The sequence below is a fragment of the Pelodiscus sinensis genome, chromosome 3, assembly GCF_052426305.1.
Source record: "Pelodiscus sinensis isolate ZL-2025 chromosome 3, ASM5242630v1, whole genome shotgun sequence".
NCBI lineage: Eukaryota > Metazoa > Chordata > Testudines > Trionychidae > Pelodiscus > Pelodiscus sinensis.
The window spans coordinates 85,773,257-85,796,511 of record NC_143054.1 but is presented as its reverse complement, the minus strand read 5'-3'; the positions used below and the strand labels follow the sequence as shown (position 1 = coordinate 85,796,511).

The 23,255-nt window shown below is 41.5% G+C and overlaps 1 protein-coding gene across 2 annotated transcripts in view; it reads left to right on the top strand.

The window, feature by feature from the left end:
• Positions 1-23,255, top strand: part of ROS1 (ROS proto-oncogene 1, receptor tyrosine kinase) — a 103,244-nt gene that overhangs the window by 38,029 nt on the left and 41,960 nt on the right. For both annotated transcript variants that reach the window (XM_075924044.2, XM_075924045.2), the window contains exons 18-29: positions 2,876-2,976; positions 5,950-6,164; positions 6,470-6,633; positions 7,056-7,218; positions 13,141-13,400; positions 14,603-14,666; positions 15,625-15,827; positions 16,536-16,747; positions 18,018-18,292; positions 19,192-19,368; positions 20,650-20,867; positions 21,939-22,083. In XM_075924044.2, the coding sequence (XP_075780159.2) occupies positions 2,876-2,976; positions 5,950-6,164; positions 6,470-6,633; positions 7,056-7,218; positions 13,141-13,400; positions 14,603-14,666; positions 15,625-15,827; positions 16,536-16,747; positions 18,018-18,292; positions 19,192-19,368; positions 20,650-20,867; positions 21,939-22,083 (2,197 nt within the window). The remainder of the gene's footprint in view (positions 1-2,875; positions 2,977-5,949; positions 6,165-6,469; positions 6,634-7,055; positions 7,219-13,140; positions 13,401-14,602; positions 14,667-15,624; positions 15,828-16,535; positions 16,748-18,017; positions 18,293-19,191; positions 19,369-20,649; positions 20,868-21,938; positions 22,084-23,255) is intronic.

Genomic DNA, 23,255 nt, shown 5'->3' with positions numbered 1-23,255 from the left:
CAAATAATGTACCAATTAACAATAATTATTATTGCCCTAGAGCCATTGTAACTGCAGATCGTAAATTTATTTATATGAATAACTAATTCTTTGCTGGAAAAACTTAAAAAGCAATGAATAATCTAGCAGCACTTTAAAGACTAACAAAACATGTAGATGGTATCTTGAGCTTTTGTGGGTGCAACCCACTTCTTCAGAAGAATGGAGCATTAAAAGTCCAGATCCAAGAATAAATAAGGAAAGTAGAAGGGAAGGAAGGGAGAAAAAAAGTGACTTAGAGTGTTCAAGTTTCAAGGAGCTGAAATATGCTAATTCTTTGAAATTTACTAAGCTTATTTTAAAAACAAAATTAATAGAATATTGTAAGATCTTCAGCAATCCAATTATTCACCTGTATGAGCTTTAAACCTGAGTCTTGGAGTAGGTCTCTGACCTTGTACAGCTCCTAAGGAGCTATAGATACCGTTAAAGATATTGCACTGTGCAGAAGTGAGAAGGCTAACTATTATATACAAAAATGTAGCATGAGGGTTGTGCTTTATAAGCTTCATAAACTTTATACCTCTGCTGGTGTATATTGGCATAGCTCTGTTGACTTCAGATTTACACCAGCTGTGGGGATCTGACTCAGTATGTTCAAAGCGCTGTATAAACATTGACCGTTCTTTACAATATACTTGTGAGGTCAGTACATTATAAAGGAGCAGCAAAGCATGCCACTTGCAGTATGTGCCAGAACCCTGTTGAGTACTGCGTCATGAGATATGGCAAGTCAAGGGCTATTTCAAGAAACTAAATTTATGTTGCATCTTATGATATAGGATTACATTGCAGGTTAACAACTATACATCATGTTCAGAGATTAATCTCTGTCACACCATGGGAAAAATCTGTCTATTTTTGTAACACATGAAAGGAGAGGCGTTAAATTACTACATGACCTCTAAATATGAAGAGTACACCTTTTTCTTTGCTTTAATTTAAGTAATAATGGAGGGATATGGACAAACCTGAATTGGTGGAAGAAGCTAGTAGTGATAAAGAAAAGGGGTGGGCAAAAGAGGCTAAAGAATAAAATGGCTAAAGAACATAGATGTGCTATTGGGATGTTGGAGACAAAATTTGATAGAACATGTCACAGGGGGTATGTCTACACTACCCTCCTAGTTCGAACTAGGAGGGTAATGTAGGCATACCGCACTTGCAAATGAAACCCGGGATTTGAATTTCCCGGGCTTCATTTGCATAAGTGGAACGAGGTGTACCGGTAGTTCAGAATAGGAATCCTAGTTCGAACTACCTAGTTCGAGCCCCTGTAGCCGCGCCGCACGGGGTTCGAACCAGCGGGGTTTTAAAAATGGCGGCTCCCCGCTTATGCAAATGAAGCCCGAGAAATTCAAATCCCGGGCTTCATTTGCAAGTGCGGTATGCCTACATTACCCCGCTAGTTCGAACTAGCGGGGTAGTGTAGACATACCCTGAGAGTGGGTAAGAGAGATATAATCGGTAACATAAATAATATATATAAAATCCTACTCTGACTACATACATGCTCATACCAAGATTACTTTTTACAAAGAAAATTTACAAGAGCAATAATTCAGACCTTGATTTTCTGACATGCAATATCAATACAAATATGATGGGAATTGCACTATGGACAACAAAGATCCAGGTTTGTGATATGGCATTTGTTTTTCTCTCTCCTGTCAACATCTTTTGTTTCTGGTGAGTGAAGAATAAAATAATGGATGCTCCATTCACATCTATAATGAAACCTTAATATTAAAAAACAAGAGAGATCTATTCCTTGACCAGAGAGCAGCATATGGGAAATGTCAAGGCAAAATTTCAGTGGTGTCAGCCTTATCTGTAATTTTGCACTTGCACTGCAAAAACTTGCAGGCACAATTAGCTGAGGGTTCATATGATAGAATTCAGCCACCTAATTTGTGGATGTAAATCTTATTTTCACTCACAAAGAAGGTCAGTTGATTCTTACTTTTACCATTTATGCATAGAGTATTGTGCATGCTGTAGACTACAGATGTGAAATTACACAATTTATTTGGAACATCTGGACTAATTTAAAAAAACACCTTATTTTTGTGCAGGTGAGAGTAGAGGTAAGGGCCAACAAGAGTCCTCTACTTTTTCTTCAGATTACTACTAAATAAAAATGATAGCACATTGTTCTAACTGAAATGTGGCTATTTTGAATGTAAACTGAATTAAATGTATTTTAATTAATTGGCATATCATTTTCTATAAATAATGAGATCAGACTCTGTCTAAGAATCCCTTGGTTTGATTGCCCAGAAGTGATAGAGCTTATGTAAAATCAAATTGTAAAAATACAATCAGAAACTGTGAAATATTACTCTAAAGAGTGGCACTGCTTTTCTGATTAGAAACAAACAACTTGTTTTGGACAGAGGACATTAAAATGCCAGAGGTGTTTATGCAATTTTAGGAATAGAAGGCTTCATTAGCTAATTGATATATGGCTACAATAGTATCTGAGGTACTCAGTTACTACAGGGATGAGCAACATAGCAGATGCTTATAAATATAATTAAATACCTGCTGCAAATTAATGTCACACTGCTGAAATCAATAAAGTGATACGGATTTACACCAGTTGCGGATCTAATGATTTGTTTATTGTTATCCTTTTTTTTACATAGATCTGATTTAGGGTGGGAAATCATTGTGACAAAGATTTATAATTTGTATTTTCTAGTAAAGAGCTGTTTACTTTAAGGTGCTGTATAATAATAAACAAGTATGCCACATATCTTTCAGAATTGAAGGGATCTTTTCCATAATGTATTCATTTTGTTCACGTTCCTATTTGGATTTTTCTGTCTTGTAGGTAATTGCTCTAACCTTGGATCTCAGTGATGGCTTCCTCTATTGGCTTGTGCAAGACAGCCTGTGTCTAAATCTGTACAGAGTATCACTTTGTGGAGAGAGGTAACAGTATTTCTAAGTGTACATCTCTCTCTCTCTCTCTCTCTCTCAAATACATTGACCAATGAGAATTTCAGTGCATCCTTTCCTCTGTGTTTCCGCTTTTTAAACTGAAAGGGCTTCAAGGCAGGAACTCTTTTATATTATGTGTATTGTACTAAGCTGAACATGTTGTTAGTCCTAAGTAAATAATGATCACCTGTAGCTTATGGACAACTCTGGGTTGTGTTACCAGGAAGTTATTCATATTTTTCATAATGATAGAAACAGCATGGATATGGACGCTTGGTTCAGTTGAGGTTATACTTGGACTTGTAACATTAGAAATAAGTAGTTCATTTTCCATATTATGTTGAATCTGGATCATTTTGTAAATCTGACATTTCTCAAATATCAAGGGCAGCAACTAATACTCCTTGCCCTTGGGTTAGGACTGGAATTTGCAGCCCTTACCCACATGAGCAATCAGTAGTCACATGGTAGTCTTTTTGACCCCATGAATATGAGATGGATGCCTTATTCACAAATGGAAAAGCCACAAGCGTGTTTCATAGGTCACGTTAGATTAATGTTGATCAGTCCTTTAGCTCACTTTCCCGTGTTTTATGCATGTGCCATATATGAACAGAAAAACTACTTACAAAGGGTTTACAACTTTTTTTTTTAATTTTTCGGTATCCTTTCATATGTAAAGCTTCTTTTAGTTACTGCAAGTCCAACTGTACAGGAATCAGAGTGAACCTCTAAAAATGACTTAAAAGGCATATCTATTTCACATGGAGTCTTCTGCTATATCTAACCTATGAGCTAGGGGTGTGATTCCGCTACTTATCTACACATACTTGGGCTAGCTGTCATTGAGCTAGCACAAGTATAAATAGCAGTGTGGTAGGAGTAGCATTGGTAGTGGCCGCAGAGGCATGGCTGAACCGTGCCCATTACAAACCCACCTGAAACCAGTGGACAAGTGTTTGGCACAGGTCAGCGGCCCCCTACCAGTGCTACTGCTGCCACACTGCTATTTATACTTGCACTAACTCAAGGACAGCTAGCACAAGTATGGGCACATGAGCAGGAGAAACACGCCCCTCGCTTGGACTGAAGACCCAGTCCTGTATGTCATCAACTAAATTTTAAGATTAATCTCAGACTCACTGGTGGCCAGTGTACTATGAACACATAAGTTTGTGTGAGGGGCAATACTTGCAACTCAATTGTGAACCAGCTGCAAGGCATATATCATCTTTGATGGTATTCAGAGCAAAGAGAGTCAGAGTAATCAATCTTAATGGACCAAACAGCATGTAGGAGCCTTTCAGATCTGTATTGGAGAGCATGTGTCAAAGCTGAAAGATATTTCTAAGGTGGTAAAATGATGTCTTGGTAACATATCTAATCTGTTGCCCAGAAGATAAATTGGGATCAAAGAATACTTACAAGATTTGACACAGAAGTGGCATGCTAGATCAAATCACCATTCCTACTGCTGGGGGTAAGGGTTAATAGCTTTTAATAAATAAGGGCATGTTACCCTGAAAACAATCAGTCACATTACTCCTTGGGGTCGAATTCTGTTGCTAATGAAGTTCATCTCCTGCTTTCCAGTGATTTCAGTGGGAGCAGAATTGAGCTCCTAATGTGAGCTGCATGTCAGATATTTCACTGGAGCTGTGATAGGAAGGAGATCAGTTTTCAAAATGTTCAGTTCTGCATGTAGGTTCTAAAATGAGCAAAAGGAGGTATGATTGGGCATCATCTGGGGGAACTGAGCTCCTGATTTAGGCTCCCGAGTTTGGGTACTGGGCATAGAGTTGCATTTCTCATATGGAAATAATGTGACAGTGCACTGGAGATTTGCCAGGCAAATTATTTGTGTGGCTGCTGATTCGCTGGTTGTAGGTTGCCAGTGAGTTATGTATCCATTTTAAGTCTAAGTTAGCTTTATTACTTTAGCAAGAAAATGAAGAAGAAATTAGAGTCTATGCTATAAGGAGCCTTTCAAGAGGGCTGAACCAAGTGGACAAGGAACATTTATACCATGTCTCCAATACCATAGGCCCTTACCCATGCAATAGATATGCAACTCTCTGTGAGACGGAGAGGGTTCGTATGGAGCCACTGTGCCAGTTGCACAGATAGATCTTTGCAGAAATCCGTGGCTCGTTTGTCCTGACTGGATCACTGTATCTTTCGTATTTGTTTTCTTTGTTAGGAGTTAAGGACTGGGTGAGAGGAAGGGTTGGGAAAGTAACCGCTCTGCTATGGCACCAAACGCCAGGCCTTATTCGGCGGCTTCAGTTAAGCTTTCGCTGCTCTTACCCTTGCGATAACATCATCATGCTGGAGTCCTCTTTCAGTTAGCGGAGACATATCCCCTTGGCTGGTTGTTCTGTGTGCTCTGTTGGTGGCAGTTGTACCAAGCGAACTACTGGAAGAACCCCATCAGCCACCCTATAGGAGCTGATCTTATCTAACCTTCTTTAAAGAGGAATTTACTGTCTGTATGTCTCACAAGGCTGCCGGGGAATTCCATTGGAGTGCAGAGGCAGCAGTGGTGCAGGAAATGAAAGGGAGAGAGCAGGATAATAAAGACCACAGTGGCTAATCAAAATGGGAGGATTGTTTTCAGTTATACAAAAAGACAGGGATGTCTTTAATAAAGGATACTATATTGTCTCCTTTTGAACAATTTATCATACTTAGCATAAATGTTTACCTCATTTTAAAGGTGTCATCTTATAAGAACTGAAGAAACAAACTGTTTTGGGGGCTCTAGTCGTGCATCTGATTGAGGGATGTTCAGTGGAGGGGAGGAAGCAGGAACTAAAAGAAAAACTTTTTATTTGTTCTTATTACTTGTCTAAGGGGAAGGAGAACTTGAAGGATAAAGTTTAAGGTATCAAAGTGTGTTACCTAGATCCTTTTCTTCTTACAAAGCAGGTTGTGGCTTAGGAAATACCATATTTATGTTCACAGTTGTGGTGATGCCATAGTCACTGAATTTGCAGGATGGAGTTCTTCAGAAGTATCCTACAGTGCACTGCTGTATTATAGTGGACGGCTGTTCTGGATTAATGGCTATCGGTTCCTTACGATACAAGAAATTAATCAGAGTATTAACATCCCCTTTTCGCAACCAGCAGAATTTGCAACTTTTACCCTAGTTCAGAGGTCACTCAAACCTCTGCCAGGTATTTGATTTTCTGATCTATAGATCTTTAAAATGTATCCCTTGTCAGCTTGTAATTCTTGATTATTAACAGCTGAGTGGGAAAAGATGTGAATACAGCCCTCTTGTTAATACATTTATCAGAATAGAGATAGATAACCTGTGGAAGACAAATCGAATAATATTGACATGGTCTAACCAACTTAAATCATTTTATTAACAATTTATTAATGGAGGTTAATGGAACTTGTGCTCATAAATCACATAGATTTGTAAATTTCACTATTGTTCATAACTCTTTTTTTTTTCTCATTTTCTGGACCACAGGCAACTTTTCCTCCCCACCCAGGGTGATTCCAGAATTAATTCTGGAATCTTCCTTTAGAATCGAAGGGAATTCTTCACATTTTCACATCCTTTGGAATGCTTCCACCCCTGTGGAATGGGGCACTGTCTTCTACTGCGTGGAGTCCAAAGTTCTACAGACCAGGGTATTCATGAGATTCTTTCCCATCATCTAGAAATATTGCTCCTGGACACTGACAGCTTTAAAAATTAGACCGCTTATGCCTTTATGTATTTATTTTATAGATACATGACAGATCTTCATGCTCTTCAAAAGAATGCTTGAATTACTTTGATTTAACAACCAATCAAAATAGACCATAATAGGTCTAGTTATAAACATCACTTGATTTTAGCATATTTGATAAACTCTTGTTACACTCAAATCAAAGTGGCAGATTCTCAGGTGGTGTAAATGGTCATTGCTCTATAGAATTCAGTGGAGCTACGACTGTTCAAAATAAATGTAGTCTCCTCATTTTGGTAGGGGTTGTTTTGTAAAAAGTAAAGACTGGGAATGTTTACCAAGTTTTTCTAAGAGGAGAAAAATGTTTTGTGCTTATTCTAGCTTGTCGACAGTCAACGCTGCCTGCCTCCTCAGAGTCTCACAGTGCCATCCTATAAAGTTGAAGGGCTGGAGCCCTATATACTGTTTGATTTTACAGTGACTCCTTATACCTACTGGGGGGAAGGACCTTCAACATCCATATTCCTTCGAGCCCCTGAAGAAGGTACCAAGCTTTCAAATTTCATTTCTAATCTTTAATGTGTTCATTCAGACCTAGTTTATTTCAGGATGTTGGGGGGGGGGGGGCCTTTCTAAAGAGGCGGAAGCTGCCTCCAGACATTGACGTGAATCCTAGAGAATGCAGATACTTATTCTTGAGTACAGGACTATGTAGCATTTTAAAGACTAACAAGATGGTTTATTAGATGATGAGCTTTCGTGGGCCAGACCCACTTCCTCAGATCAAATAGTGGAAGAAAATAGCCACAACCATATACAGGCAGTCCCCGAGTTACGCGGATCTGACTTACGTCGGATCCGCAGTTACGAACAGGGCCCTCCCTCTCCCTGGTCTCCAGCAGACCAGGGGGACGGGGGCAAAGCGGCGGAACACGCGGGCAGCGGACAGCCCAGACGCGTCTGGGCTGTCCACTGGCCGCGTGCTCCGCTGCTTTGCCCTGCTTTGCTCCCCGTCCCCCTGGTCTACAGTGCTCCGCCGCTTTGCTCTGCTTTGCTCCCCGTTCCCCAGGTCTACAGACCAGGGGGACGGGGAGCAAAGCAGGGCAAAGCGGCGGAGCACGCGGCCAGTGGACAGCCCAGACGCGTCTGGGCTGTCCACTGGCTGCGTGCTCCGCTGCTTTGCCCTGCTTTGCTCCCCGTCCCCCTGGTCTACAGTGCTCCGCCGCTTTGCTCTGCTTTGCTCCCCGTTCCCCAGGTCTACAGACCAGGGGGACGGGGAGCAAAGCAGAGCAAAGCGGCGGAGCACGCGGCCAGTGGACAGCCCAGACGCGTCTGGGCTGTCCGCTGCCCGCGTGTTCCGCCGCTTTGCTCCCCGTCCCCCTGGTCTGCAGACCAGGGGGACGGGGAGCAAAGCAGAGCAAAGCCGTGGAACCCGAGGGCAGCAGGACAGCCACGGCGCGTCTTGGCTGTCCCGCTGCCCCTGTGCTCCGCGGCTTTGCTCCGGACGCCTGTGGTACAGCAGCTGGGGCGCTGCCGGTTGGTCCCGTAGCGCCGCTCTGGGCGCTACGGGACCAACCAGGCAGCACCCCAGCTGCTCTGCCCCAGGCGTCCTGATTCAGCCACTGCTGGTCAGTTTCAGCAGCAGCTGAATCAGGATGCCTGGGGCAGAGCAGATGGGGTGCTGCTGGGTTGGTCCAGTAGTGCCGAGGACCGGCGGCGCTACTGGACCAACCCAGTAGCACCCCAGCTGCTCTGCCCCAGGCGTTCCCAAGTCAGCCGCTGCTGAAACTGACCAGTGGCTGACTACAGGAAGCCCCTGCCCCGGGCTTCCTGGAATCAGCCGCTGGTCAGTTTCAGCAGCAGCTGACTTGGGGATGCCTGGGATTCTTAAGTTGAATCTGTATGTAAGTCAGAACAGGCATCCAGATTCAGCCACTGTTGAAACTGATCAGTTTCAGCAGCAGCTGAATCTGGACGCCAGTTCCGACTTACATACAGATTCAACTTAAGAACAAACCTACAGTCCCTATCTTGTACGTAACCCGGGGACTGCCTGTATACCAAAGGATACAATTAAAAAAAAAAAGTGAACACCTATGAAAAGGACAAATTACATTTCAGAACAGAAGGAGTATGCGGGGGGAAGGAGGAGGAAGGTAAATGTCTGTGAGCTAATGGTATTAGAGGTGATAATTGGGGAAGCTATCTTTGTAATGGGTAAGATAGTTAGTGTCTTTGTTGAGACCGACACGTAGAGTGTCGAATTTTAGCATGAATGACAGTTCAGAGGATTCCCTTTCAAGTGCAGATTTAAAAGGCTTCTGGAGCAGGATGCAGGTAATTAAGTCATTGAGACAGTGTTCTTTCTGGTTGAAATGGCAAGAAACTGTTTTTTCTTTGTGATCCTGTCTAATATCTGTTTTGTGGGCATTGATCCTTTGGCGAAGTGTCTGAGACGTTTGTCCAATGTACAAAGCAGACGGACACTTTCGGCACATGATAGCATAAATTATATTTCTGGATGCGCAGGAATATGTATTCTTGATCTTATAAGTCACTTGGTTAGGCCCAATAATGGTATCAGCAGAGTGAATATGTGGACAAAGCTGGCAACGGGGTTTGTTGCAAGGGAAGGTACCAGGGTTGGTATTAGTGTGATATGTCCTGTAGTTGTTGGTAAGAATCATCTTGAGGTTAGGTGGTTGTCTATAGGAGACTATGGGTCTGTCTCCCAGAGCTTTTTGGAGTTTAGTATCCTGTTCCAGTATAGGCTGTAATTTATTGATAATGTGTTGGACAGGTTTAAGTTGGGGGCTGTAGGTGATGACAAGTGGTGTTCTATTGTTGCTTTTCTTGGGTCTGTCTTGTAGTAGATGGTTTCTAGGTATTCGTCTGGCTCTTTCAATTTGCTTTTTTATTTCTCTGGGTGGGTAGTTGAGGTTTATAAATGCTTGGTAGAGATCCTGAAGTTTCTGGTCTTTGTCAGTGGGATTACAGTAGATGCGGTTGTATCGAAGGGCTTGGCTATAGATGATGGATCGTATGGTGTGTGCTGGATGGGAGCTGGAAGCATGTAGGTAACTGTATGAGTCAGTGGGTTTTCTGTAGAGGGTGGTGTCTAATTTTCCATTGTTGATTTGTACTGTGGTGTCCAGGAAATGGATCTCTCGTGTAGAATGGTCCAGGCTGAGGTTAATGGTGGGGTGTAGGTTGTTGAAATCTCTGTGGAATGTCTCCAGTGTTTCTTGGCCATGCGTCCAGATAAAAAAGATGTCATCGATGTAGCATAAGTAGAGAAGGGGTAAAAGGGGACGGGAGTTGAGGAAACGTTGTTCTAGGTCAGCCATAAAGATATTAGCATACTGTGGGGCCATGCGTGTACCCATGGCTGTGCCGCTGCTCTGGAGGTATAAATTGTTCTCACCCACAATTATTTCCAGTTTGAGAACAAAGTTACATAGGTCTGCTATCACGTTGGCAGTGGTGTCCTCTGGGATAGTGTTTCTAATTGCTTGTAATCCATCTTCATGTGGGATGTTGGTGTATAGTGCTTCTACATCCATGGTGGCAAGGATGGTGTTATTGGGGAGGTTATCGATGTTTTGTAGTTTCCTTAGGAAGTCAGTAGAGTCTCGGAGATAGCAGAGGGTGTTGGTTGCGTAGGGTTTGAGGAGAGAGTCTACATAGCTGGATAGACCAGTAGTGAGCGTGCCAATACCAGAGATGATGGCGCGTCCGGGGTGTCCAGGTTTATGGATCTTGGTAAGCAGATAGAACAATCCTGGTCGGGGGTCAGAAGGTGTTTCTGTGTGGATTTGTTCCCGAGTAGCTGTAGGGAGGCTTTTAAGGAGACAGTGTAGTTTGTTTTGGTATTCCGAGGTGGGATCAGAGGAGAGAGGTTTGTAAAATGTGGTGTTGGAGAGTTGTCTGGTTGCCTCCTGGTTATAGTCGGCCTTATTCATAATGACCACAGCACCCCCTTTGTCAGCTGGTTTGATTATAATGTCCAGGTTCTTTTTGAGACTCTGGATGGCATGGTATTCAGCGTGGCTGAGATTGTGTGTCGCTTGTTGTTGTTTGCAAATAATGTTAGTCTGGGTGTTGTTGCGGATTGTAATTCTGACCGTCAGGGGGAGTCCATATAGAATTATTTTTCCTTTTGTGTTGATAGGGGGGCTCTGGTAGGTAACTACCCACCCGGAGAAGTAAAAAAGCAAATTGAAAGAGCCAGACGAATACCTAGAAACCATCTACTACAAGACAGACCCAAGAAAAGCAACAATAGAACACCACTTGTCATCACCTACAGCCCCCAACTTAAACCTGTCCAACACATTATCAATAAACTACAGCCTATACTGGAACAGGATACTAAACTCCAAGAAGCTCTGGGAGACAGACCCATAGTCTCCTATAGACAACCACCTAACCTCAAGATGATTCTTACCAACAACCACAGGACATACCACACTAATACCAACCCTGGTACCTTCCCTTGCAACAAACCCCGTTGCCAGCTTTGTCCACATATTCACTCTGCTGATACCATTATTGGGCCTAACCAAGTAAGTTATAAGATCAAGAAAACATATTCCTGCGCATCCAGAAATATAATTTATGCTATCATGTGCCGAAAGTGTCCGTCTGCTTTGTACATTGGACAAACGTCTCAGACACTTCGCCAAAGGATCAATGCCCACAAAACAGATATTAGACAGGATCACAAAGAAAAAACAGTTTCTTCAAATTTCAACCAGAAAGGACACTGTCTCAACGACTTAATTACCTGCATCCTGCTCCAGAAGCCTTTTAAATCTGCACTTGAAAGGGAATCCTCTGAACTGTCATTCATGCTAAAATTCGACACTCTACGTGTCGGTCTCAACAAAGACACTAACTATCTTACCCATTACAAAGATAGCTTCCCCAATTATCACCTCTAATACCATTAGCTCGCAGACATTTACCTTCCTCCCCCTTTCCTCCACATCCCCCTTCTGTTCTGAAATGTGATTTGTCCTTTTCATATGTGTTCACTTTTTTTTTTAATTGTATCCTTTGGTATATATGGTTGTGACTATTTTCTTCCACTATTTGATCTGAGAAAGTGGGTCTGGCCCACGAAAGCTCATCATCTAATAAACCATCTTATTAGTCTTTAAAGTGCTGCATAGTCCTGTATTTTGTTTCAGCTACACCAGACTAACACAGCTACATTTCTATCATTATTCTTGAGTGGCTTTGACAATCACAGTTGCACATGCATGAATGCACCACTGTAGTAGTAGATGTTTGAACAGACAATACATGGCAATATCAACACCTCTGCATGGATGCTGGCTCTCCTAGGCCAAAATAGTCTGGTGTGACACTACCTACACTGTGGCCCCAGGCCTCCTCCTGCAGTTCCCACTCTTTGTGGTTAAAGCTGGTGCTGGTGCCATGCTGTGGGGACTCCAAGTGGCTGGTGCTGGGGCCGAGGTTGTGCTGCCTGCCTGGTACTGAGGACAATGGGACTGCACCACTCACCAGGCCGGTGCTCTGGGAGGGTCTGGGGATGCTTGGATAGCCTGGCGCTGGGACACAGGGGGCCAGTGGTAGTGACGTGTATGCTCTGGGTTCCTGCAGAAGAGGGAGAGGCAAAATGGGAAGGGTAAGGGACTAGCCTTCCTCAACAGTTGGTTCATTGGCTGCCCATGCTCCCCTGCCTGTGATATTAAGCAAGATTGATGGACTGAAATGTATTGTAAAATGACCAGTAAAATCCTGCATATAATACTTTAGACAGCTATTTGGGTTTTTAGAAATGGTAATCATTTTTTACTTCCTAGATGTCTTGTTTTATTCAGGTCAGGTCAAAGATGAATCAGTTAAAAGGATACTTGACAATATAATTACTATAGAATTAATGCATCTGGACAAAACATAAGGAAAAACTGATGCAATATGCCACTTTCACAGAGTTTGAAAGATTTAGGGCAAATGTTTTGTGATGTGTAGGTGGTGCAAATGTGGACAGCTCCATTGACATTCACAGAGTTCTGCTGTATATACAGAGTAGTGCCAGTTTTGTGGGTTTGTGTTGCTCAAGCTAAAATGAAATACATGTGACAGTGAAAAGCACATAGCAGTCACAATCATGCGTAGGGAGTTTTGGAAGCAGCTAGTGGAACTATCTTGCCATTCCAACATACACTCGTGCTTTCACATACCTATTTATGTAATGAAATATTTGTGTTTTTCCTCAAAATAAATTTGTTTGGAAGGACAGTTTTAGGCTGAAGTAGGAATTCCACAAATTGCTGTATTCGTCTAAATATATTTTTTCTCTTTTTAGCAGCCTTGGTGCTTTTAATTTGTAGAGTCTAGGCTCAGGAGCTAAAGGCAGGGGTTATCAAACATCCTATTTTAACACAAGTTCTCTGCTATGTTTGTGTTCTCTGCTATGTTTGTATTTTGAAAACAGTTCCTTCAGCACCTGCAAATCCCAGAATCTATGTGTCACATGGTGCATATGAAGGCAAACACAGAGCCTCAGTAGAATTTAGGTGGAATAAACCGAAGACAGAAAATGGAGTATTAACAAAGTTCAGAATTTACTATCAAATATTAAATCAAAGTGGCACAAATGAGACATTTACAGAATGGAATATAAGTGATGTTACACCCTCTTTGATGTCCTTTTCACTCCAAGATGTGCTTCCCAGGCTGACAGTGAGGTTTCAGGTATGGAAAATTAATAAGGTGGTGATCTGGTTTTTTTCCGGTGTTATAACCATGTCACAATGTATTATCTAATAATTTGCACAGGGCTGGGGGCCAGGATTTCTGGTTTCCTTTTGTAGCTTTGTCATTGAGTCACTGTTGGAACTTGGGTTAATTATTTAACCATTCTGTGCTTTGCTGTGCCTGTCAGTGTAATGAGGACAGCAAAACTGTTTTATCTCCCATTACTATTATACAGGTTTGGAGTGGCCTAAAGGAAAGTTTCCTGATTTCCCAAGTCCCTGTTAGTAGCAGTAGGTTAAGTACAAATTCTTCTGACTTGTAGATCTGACTCCTGGGTGGCTCAGAGTCAAAGACCCAACAGAGCTTAGTTCCACAGATCAAGAATGTGGATGGCAGAACAAGGAGCAGTGGTCTCAAATTACAGTGGTCTCAAGTTACAGTTAGGCTGGATGTTAGGAAAAACTATTTCACTAGGAGGGTGGTGAAGCACTGGAATGGGTTAGCTAGGGAGGTGGTTGAATCTCCATCCCTAGAGATTTTTAAATCTCGGCTTGACAAAGCCCTGTCCGGGTTGATTTAGTTGGGATTGGTCCTACTTTGGGCAGGGGGCTGGACTTGATGACCTGCTGAGGTCTCTTTCATCCCTAGGATTCTATGATAAGAACATCCCCTGAAAGCTTTCCCTCCCTTCCCCCACCCTGCCCCGTGAAGAAGAATGAGGATTTACGTGATGTCTGTTACCAGCGGGCCATATTTAAATGTAGTGTGGCACTTTGTTTTTCATTATGAGGTGAGAACAGAGCCACCTCGTAATGCATGGCTTGGTGGTGCATTAAATTCAAAACACAAGGGGCCAGGAGAGCTGTGTCCTTGTCCAAGGATGAAACCGCTGGGCCTGCTGAAGAATTACAACACGGAAGCAGCAAGTGGAAGTGCTTCCAGACCTTTTATCTGAAATGAGAAGAGCCTGTCTCCTTTACATGGGGACCTACTGTAGATGCAGGATGAACTATTATAGCCCAACCATCTTTAGAAGCCCCTCTCCACTCAGGCCTTGATCCACCAAAGCACTTAAATGCACTGAATTTAAACATGTGAGCTGTCAGCGGAACTATTCATGTTCTTATTGTGAAGCAGGTGCTCAAATGATTTCAGTGTATGTTGCTAAGTAATATTTCTCCTGTTCTGTTTGTCTCCAGGTGCAGGCCTTCACATCAGCTGGTCCAGGACCGCTATCTAATATAGTAGAAGCTAACTCATCAGGTACCGATATTACCCCCATCCCTTGCCTTGCAAATGCTAATGCCAGACTCAGTAGTACAGGAGTTTGGTAATGAGCCTTTTACCTTTAGAACCGTGTCTCAAATATAGCTCAAATTTGATTTCTGCATTTAAACACAAATTTATATTCTCTGTATGAAAGCAAATTTCACATACTGAGCCCTAGCCACTTCCCCATTGTAACAAACTATGACAATTATTTCCTTGGGCTGTTGTAAAAAATACATTGCTGCAAACAACGGACACTTTGCCAGTTTAATAGCATGTGTAGTGTGGAGCATTAGAACCCATGACCCAAACCAAAAATCTTATGTGTCTACGCTTTGAGCAAGCAGAAATAATCTATTAGCTGTTGCTAGTATCAAGGCTTACATCCACTTTGTACACACTCCATGTAGTCACAAACAACAAGCAAATGTTATGTTCCATCCAGTAAAAGTCAGTATAAATCACACATCAGCCAGCACACTATACTGAGTAATATAAATGTTTCCTTGAATGGCACCTTTGTAGCTCTTGGCTAAAAGTTCCTGTGTAGATATTGTTATTCATTTAGTTCTAGTTCTCCTTCCAGTTGAAATTATGTAAGCAACAATTGTGTTAATCTCCAGAGTGGTTAGCGCAAGTCTCAGTTTCCTTGGGTACTATGAATTGGGGTGCTTTTCTGAGAACTTTTTTTTTTACTAGTTAAATCACATTTTAGGCTATCTCCCGAAGTCGTCTAGGACATTATTGTAGAACATAGTTCCTAGAGGGAAGGGATGGCCATGATGCAAAACTATCCTAAAAATATGCTTGCATATTTGTGGTAGTGCAATTTCAGACACAGTTTGTATAGAGCCCTTGTTAATTTATTTTTAGAACCTGACTTTATCATAATGAATTAATATTATTGTCAGAGTATTTGGTGTCAGTTGATCTGCATCATTTTCCCCTCCAGATCTTTTTCCAGTTCCAACTCTGATAACTATTTCTGCCAACACGATAGTCATTACTGACATAGACAGAAATCAGACCATCCAGAGCCTTTCAGCAAAAGGAGGTATAAAAGTTGTCTGTTACACTGCTGATGACGAGACAATGTATTATATCCAGGAAGATTCCCTTTTTCTTCTGAACGTACAGAATAATTCCAGGCTTCAGGTATTCCATTGTCTATCTCCTTGTTTGAAAGGAGCATGTAAAATAGGTATATTATTGCTGTTATTAGGGGATAGTGTTGTAATGTATTAGATCACAATTAGAGTATAAAACTGAAAAGAGAAACCTGACATTTTTAATGGGGAAAACGGCATTAGAAACATAGCCTATTCTGCTTTAATTATTGCCAGCATGTATGAGATGCTTAGTGTAAGTTGTATATGACTGGGTTATTTAATTTCTAGTAATATAAAAATCCTCATCCAGTCTGGAAAAAAAAATCAATTTATCTGTAGCTGTTAGAACTGGTTGGCATTTTTTATATGGAAAGTTTTCCTATAAATATATGGTTATATTGAAACTGGAAACTTTTGCTGGAAAATGTCAAAGCTTGTGAAAAACATTAATTTCCCAACAAATGATACCTAGATGATGATTTTCATTTGGTACTGACATATGAAATAAAATGAGTTTCATTTCAGCATAAAATGGTATTTTATTGTATTGATTTAAGAAAACCAAAGTAACTCATGTTGAAATGTTGATTTGAAATTAAAATTTTTGCTTCCGTCAAAAAAGTCAAAATTTCTCATTTCATGATTTTTTGATATTTTGACTTCGTTACAAAATGAAACAGAAACTAATTTCAAACTGTTCACATTTCCCTGAGGATTAAAAATTCTACTACACTGTTTTCTTATTTCCCTTAAGCTTTTCAGACATGGATTTCTCCGAAATGTCACAGCTATTACAATTGACTGGATTGCAAGACACCTCTTTTTTTCCTTGAAAACATCACAGAAAGGAACTCAAATACTACTTATGGATCTTGAACTCAAGGCAAAATCTCTTAAAACTTTGAACGTTCAGTCAAGTAACCAATATTTAACTATATCATCTCTCTCAACATATCCTTTCTTAAGGTGTAGTATGAAATGACTGATAACATGTGTTTTTAATTTAACTGAAATACAGCGATTTAAACAAATTAATAGATTTTTGAAGCCAGAAGGGAACATAGTGATCCTCTAGTCTGACCTCCTGCATTACACAAGCCATGGGATTAGTGGCTGAAATTCTGTCTCCACAACTTCTGGCTGAGCTCAAGTATATATGTTAGAAAAATTTCCATTCTTGATTTAAAGACTTCATGTGATGGTTATACTGACATGAAACTCCGTATATAGTCAAGCAAAATGAAAGTTGGTAGCTAAATTACAATTTCTGCAATGTGCAAATTACAATCCTGATTAAAGTTGACTTCTGTTTAAAGATGTTCTGTCTAAAAGCAATCAAACAAACAAAGTAAAATAAAATAGACAAAACCCGAGAACCACAACAAAAAACTTGACACCACTGTGAGGGAATTCCATTGTGTCTACCCTACAATAACTTTAATGATTCTATGGCTGTATTCAGAGCTGGCCCAAGGATTTTTGGTTTCCTAGGCGAACTATGACTTTGGTGCCCCCATCACATTTAATATAGAGCAAAATGAGAAGTCTAAACTGAAATTTTACCTTTACTTACTTGGTATTCGAAATGAATAATGTACGAATACAAATCTTAATCTTACAAGTACTTGTGATTCTCCTTTTACAATCTTGTTAAAACCCAATTGGTTTTACCAAAGTTTTCAAGTCCAACACTATACAAATTCTTTATGGGCACAGTGTCTTCGGGATCATGGCCTGTAAATGGCAGAATAATTGTTGTAGGTGGCTAACCAGCTTTCAATAAGTGGCGAGCAACACTGACTCAACAGTATGACACCGCAGCTAAGAATGACTGAATGAACTGCTGGGCCCCACCTCTAGGCAGCAAACCCAGGGGGTGCTCTTTTGAAGCTATTCCATGACACATTTTAACTGTACCTATGTAACTGCCATGTGCCACATGTGAAATAAATAATATAACTCAACTTCTGACATGGCAATAGCACACTGTTTTACAAGTACAATATTTGATATTTTTATTTATATGAGATCATATATTAATATATTTTAAATAGATACAAAATTAACATCTGACTAATTTAGTACCCCTTAAAGTCCAGTGCTGTAGGCAACTACCTGCTTCACCTATATGGTTTGGCTGGCCCTCGCTGTATTCAATCTTGAGACTGTATTTAAAGAAGGTTGCCTGTGGCAGGTTTTTCTATTGTAAATGATATATTTTGTCTGTACCTGATAGCCGTCTGTATTGGATGGAAACCTTTGATTCAAGCAGCAGGATATTTTATGATGATATTGTGAATAACACCATGCACCACATTTTGGGACACGAGATAAGAAGAAGCCACTGCAGTTGCAATGTGACCAAAACAGAGCTTGGCAGAGCAATGACTATAGATATGTCTGATTCTAAGAAATCCCAGATTTTCTTTATCAAAGGAAGGGATGAAATCTGGGTCTCAGATATAGATGGATGCCACTGCTGGAAAGTGATCAATGTTCCTAATCTTCAAGGTGAGATCACTCGGATGTGTCTTAAATTCTCAGTCTGTTCCATCAAAGCATTTACTTTTCAGCAAAAACAATGCAATATTCATCAGGGATTTGCTCCACAAGATTAGCCACTTTGAAATGAAGACAGAAGAAAGAAGCCTATGTCTGAGTGTTTAGTTGTGCTTGCCATTGAAACAGAGCAGAGCAAAGAACCATGTGGGATATTTACAGAAACTATTATTTCCTATTAACTCATCCATCAGACAGGCACAGTGTGACATCAACTCCTGATGCTTGTCAGTAGGTGCCTCTGTATTTACTACATTGTCTTAGTACTACTATATTACTTAGAGAGGGTTTAATATTGGAAATATAAATTTGTGTAGCCACTTCCAACAACCAGAGAGTAATACCAGCCTCAGTATCTCCCTTTCCATTATGAAAAGGATGGCTTGAATGTGGTGCAAGTGTTCCACAAACTAAAAGTCTTATAAGATGACTCATACACTGGTAACCCATGTAATGGTAACCCAGACTCCGTTTGCATCTTGGTCCTAGACACTGTAGCCAAACAGTGGTAAAACTGTCCTATTATAAAAGAGTCTTTGGACTCTGTAGTGGCATTCATGCCCAATAACGTGCTCTCCAATTTTGTGTTATATGATCACCAGTGTTTATCACTTCCTGTAATTAATCTTAATTCTAATAATTGGATAAGAAGAGAAAGCATCAAATATACAGATTATTAAACAGGAAAATACTTTACCTCTGAGACATGTCAGAAGTCTTTCTGAAGACTCAGATTAGTGTGCAGCTCATTTTGACTTGCAGTGGGATTGGATATCTAACAGCACTTTTGCCTTCGAAAATCACCCCTTTAATTTTATTTTGAAACCTAACTCTGTAATATTTTTCTACAGACATGACAATTGGCAGTTTGACTGTTGACAGACTGTTTATATACTGGACGGTTGTAGCAAAGGACTATACGGCAATTTATCAAGCAAATAAAGAAAGCAAAATCCTCTTTTTTCAGGAAAGAACACAGGAACAGGTGCAAATCTTAGCATATAGCACAGCCATGCAGCCCTATCCAGGTATCAGGCTTTTAATTTGTCTTTTTAAAATAAATTATTTGGATTGTAAATTATTCTAGAAGTATTGATTTATAATTTACCAGCCGACAGCAGATGGATTTTATAGGAAAATTATTTAGATATATAGGACAGCACAATAGTTTGTAATACAATACCAATTTTAGAAGATAGAATGGAAGCTAAGAACTGGCTGCATGTTACATTGTGTGAGAGTGCCTCATGATATTAGAGGCTGCATGCAATCCAGGAGCATGGGTTGTGATGAGTAATGGACAAAACTTCTTTGGAACCCGCAGGGCGTTCAAAAAGAGGTGATTTACAGTGGAACCATAGGTAAACTGTAAGTGAGGCATCCTGAAGACAGTGTGATGATTCAAAGTAGAATTGCAAGAGCAGGGGTGCTGGAACCATTTTTATAGTGTGTGTGTGTGTGTGTGTGTGTGTGGGTGTGTGTGTGTGTGAGAAGGGGAGGGGCTCAGAGTCACTGAATTAAACTGTAAATCGTCTATATAATGAAAGCCACTTCAAGCCAGAGGGTGCTGCAGCATCGCCTTCACCCCTAGTTGTCCGGCACCTATATGTAGAGTTTAATTAGGGAGTGTGAAGGCAGCTTGTGAGTAGAGGGATGAAAAAAGTATGAGAAAACTTCACAGCAAATTAAAATTAGACTTTGACCTACAGGTCTTCTTCTGCTGTGACAGGCAAATTCAGTCTACTCTGTCTATACAGCACTTGTCACAATAGCAACTTAGGGCCAGATTTTCATAGGTACTTAGGTACTTATTGGAATTATTGTTATTTATGCAGTGTATTGCCACGACACTAATTTAACCATAAACTTCTTTACTAAATCCAAAAGCTACAAATTTGACATGACAACTTTTCTTTCTCAGGATCATTTTCTCTTTGGTCAAATGCTTTGGGTCTGTTGCCCATGCTAATATCCCAACTCAATACCATAGTTCACCCACATCTAATGTAGGTCTGTGTTCCAGTAGCTCTTATCAATGTACCTAAATACTCAAGGGCAGATTTTTAAAGGTAACTTACAAGAAAATAAACAAGTCCTTCACTTTGAAAAATTCTACTTTACTGGCAACGAAAAATGAACCCAAACTATTAAATGTAGACTTTTTTCTTCTCCTGTGTATGAAACCAATGGAAAAAAAGGCATTTGCTAGTTATATAAATTGTTACCAAAAACAGTAGGATCACATCTAAAATCTAGAGTGTCCCTACAGCTATTACACTTCAGAATATTTTCTTTCCCATCTCTTCTAGATAAAGGGTGCCTGACCTTAGCTTCACATGCCGAGAAACCTACTATTCTCAATATTACAAACACCAGTTTTACAGTTTGCTTACCGCCTATCAAAACACAACTTCACTGCACTGGCATAACCCTCCCTACTCCAACATACCTGGTTTACTATGGAAAAGTTACTAATGATCTCAGGAGCTCAGCCCGCTGTATGTCTGGCCTACATTGTACAGTCATGGTAAGACTATTTTGGAACAAAAACTTGCACGGTATCATGTATGAAGAGGTGACTTCATAACACTTCTAAATGTTTGATAATCTGTTCTGAAATTTTCCACCAATGGACATGACTCGGTAATAATTTCCCACTCCATCAAACCATGCCACCTTTTCTATGTGACTCTTTGTGTCATAAATGGTGGCTTCCCTGGCTTACTGTAACATATTTGTACACAAGATAACTCTCTGACATTCTACTTTTGTAACATTTCCTTGCTGAGCTCATTTGAAGGGACACTTCTATTTCTACTGAGCAAAAGCAGGTTGTGGTTGTTAATACTCTATTTAAATAGCCATTGAGACCAGTTTGATCTTTGTGGTAGCTGTCCTTTCCATTGGAAATGAATAGCCTTCTGCTCTTACTTTTTTTTTCGGTTGCTATTTCTAATCCCTCTGACAGTGGCTGAACAATAATTATTATAATTGTAATTGTAATTATTTGCACCTCGCTCATGGGCCTGCTGCAATCATTAAAAAGATTTCCATTTACTTCAGTGGGAGCTGGATAAGACCCCTAGCTCACATATTTATTATACCATGAAAATGACAAAACATTTTCTGGGATGGAAGTTTGTTGTCTGAGCTCAAAATTGACACAGTTTGACGATTCCTTGTTACTTCCCATGAAATGAGTTGCAGGTAGCAGTCTATTTCCTTACAGGCAGGTACCTGTATCACAAAGAACACCATTGCATTTGGCACTATTTAACTGAATTAATGAATTGTTGGCAATCTGAGTAAAGGATTAAAATGGCACAAAACCAGATGTAACCTAGTTCATTCCTAGAAATGACCCACTGAAATCGGGATCTCACCCACCCTGATCTGTCAGAGATGTTAACATTCTAATGTGGGCAATCTGGCATCTTTCATGATCACTAAATTTACTTTTTGTAAAAAGTATGTGATATTTTGACTTTTTTCTGTGTAGTTAAATCCTATGTTCCCATTTCATGGCAGGTGCTTGTTTGGACATATGGTGCTTTATTTTCTACAAGTATTTGTCTGTCATTCTGCCTCTTAATTACAGGAACTTCAGGAAAATACAGCACTTATTGAAGGCCTACAGCCATTTTCAAGTTATGTGATACAAGCTGCTGTAAAAAACTATTATTCAGATTCTTCGGAGCAGCCACCTTTGGGGAAAGAGACCATTGGCAAAACTCTTTATGGAGGTGAGTTTTAGGCTTTACTCTAACTCAGTGGTCCCCAACCTTTAGAGGCTCCCGGGCGCCCGGGAGGTGGGGCCACTCACGCGCCGGGTGCCCGGGAGGTGGGGGCCATTCACGCGCCGGGCACCCGGGGGCGGGGCCGCGTGTCCGGGGGCAGGCCAGGGGACTGGGATGCCCTTGCACCCGGCGCCGGCGTGTGCCCTAGGGCCGGGGCTGGGGCCGCCCGAGCGCCTTGTGCCGTGGGTCCGGGGCCGGCGCTGCCGCCCGAGCCACGCGCCTGGGGCTGCCTGAGCGCCGCGCACCCAGCACCGGTGCGTGTCGCGTGCCTGGGGCCGGTGCCTCCCGTGCGCCAGGGACGGGGCCGGCCCAGGTTGTCGGCGGGCGCACACGAATTCCCCGGTGGGCACCATGGCGCCCACGGGCACCGCGTTAGGGACCACTGCTCTAACTTCTGGGCCTAAATCTAATCTCATTTAGGCAAATGTAACTCTATTGACTTCAGAGGGGTAGCTGTGTTAAAACTCCAAGTGTGTGTCTACACTTTGAAATAAAATTGCATAGCTTCTTTTGAGGTACAGTAAAACTCCATTAGTCTGGCATCCAATGCTCTGGCACTCCTGATGGTCCAGCACCATCAGGAACCCGGAAGTGCTGGGGCAGCCAGACAGGCTTCCCCCATTCAGCCGCTGCTTAAACTGACCAGCAGCTGAATCGGGGAAGCTAGGAGCAGAGCAACTGGGGTGCTGCCAGATTGGTCCCATAAGCGCCTCCCCTCGGCGCTGTGGGACCAGCCCGGCAGCACCCCAGCTGCTCTGCTGCAGGCATCCCCGATTTAGCTCCTGCTGAAACTGACCAGCAGCGGCTGAATCAGGGATGCCTGGGGCAGAGCCAGACTATCGGAACGGGGGGCATCTCCTCCCACCCCACTCCAGACCCCTCTTAGCCCCCCCCTTCCGATAGTCCGGCATATCTGATAATCCGGCACCCCCTGGGTCCTAAAGGTGCCGGATTCTCGAAAGTTTACTGTATTTTCAAAATAGCTTATTTCAAAATTTGGCGCTGTCTACACAGCACCAAATTTCAAAATAAAGTGCTAGTCCTCATGGAACAAGGGGTACAGGGACACCAGAATAGTGCACCTGTTATTTCAAAATTTATTTTGAAATAACAGGCTG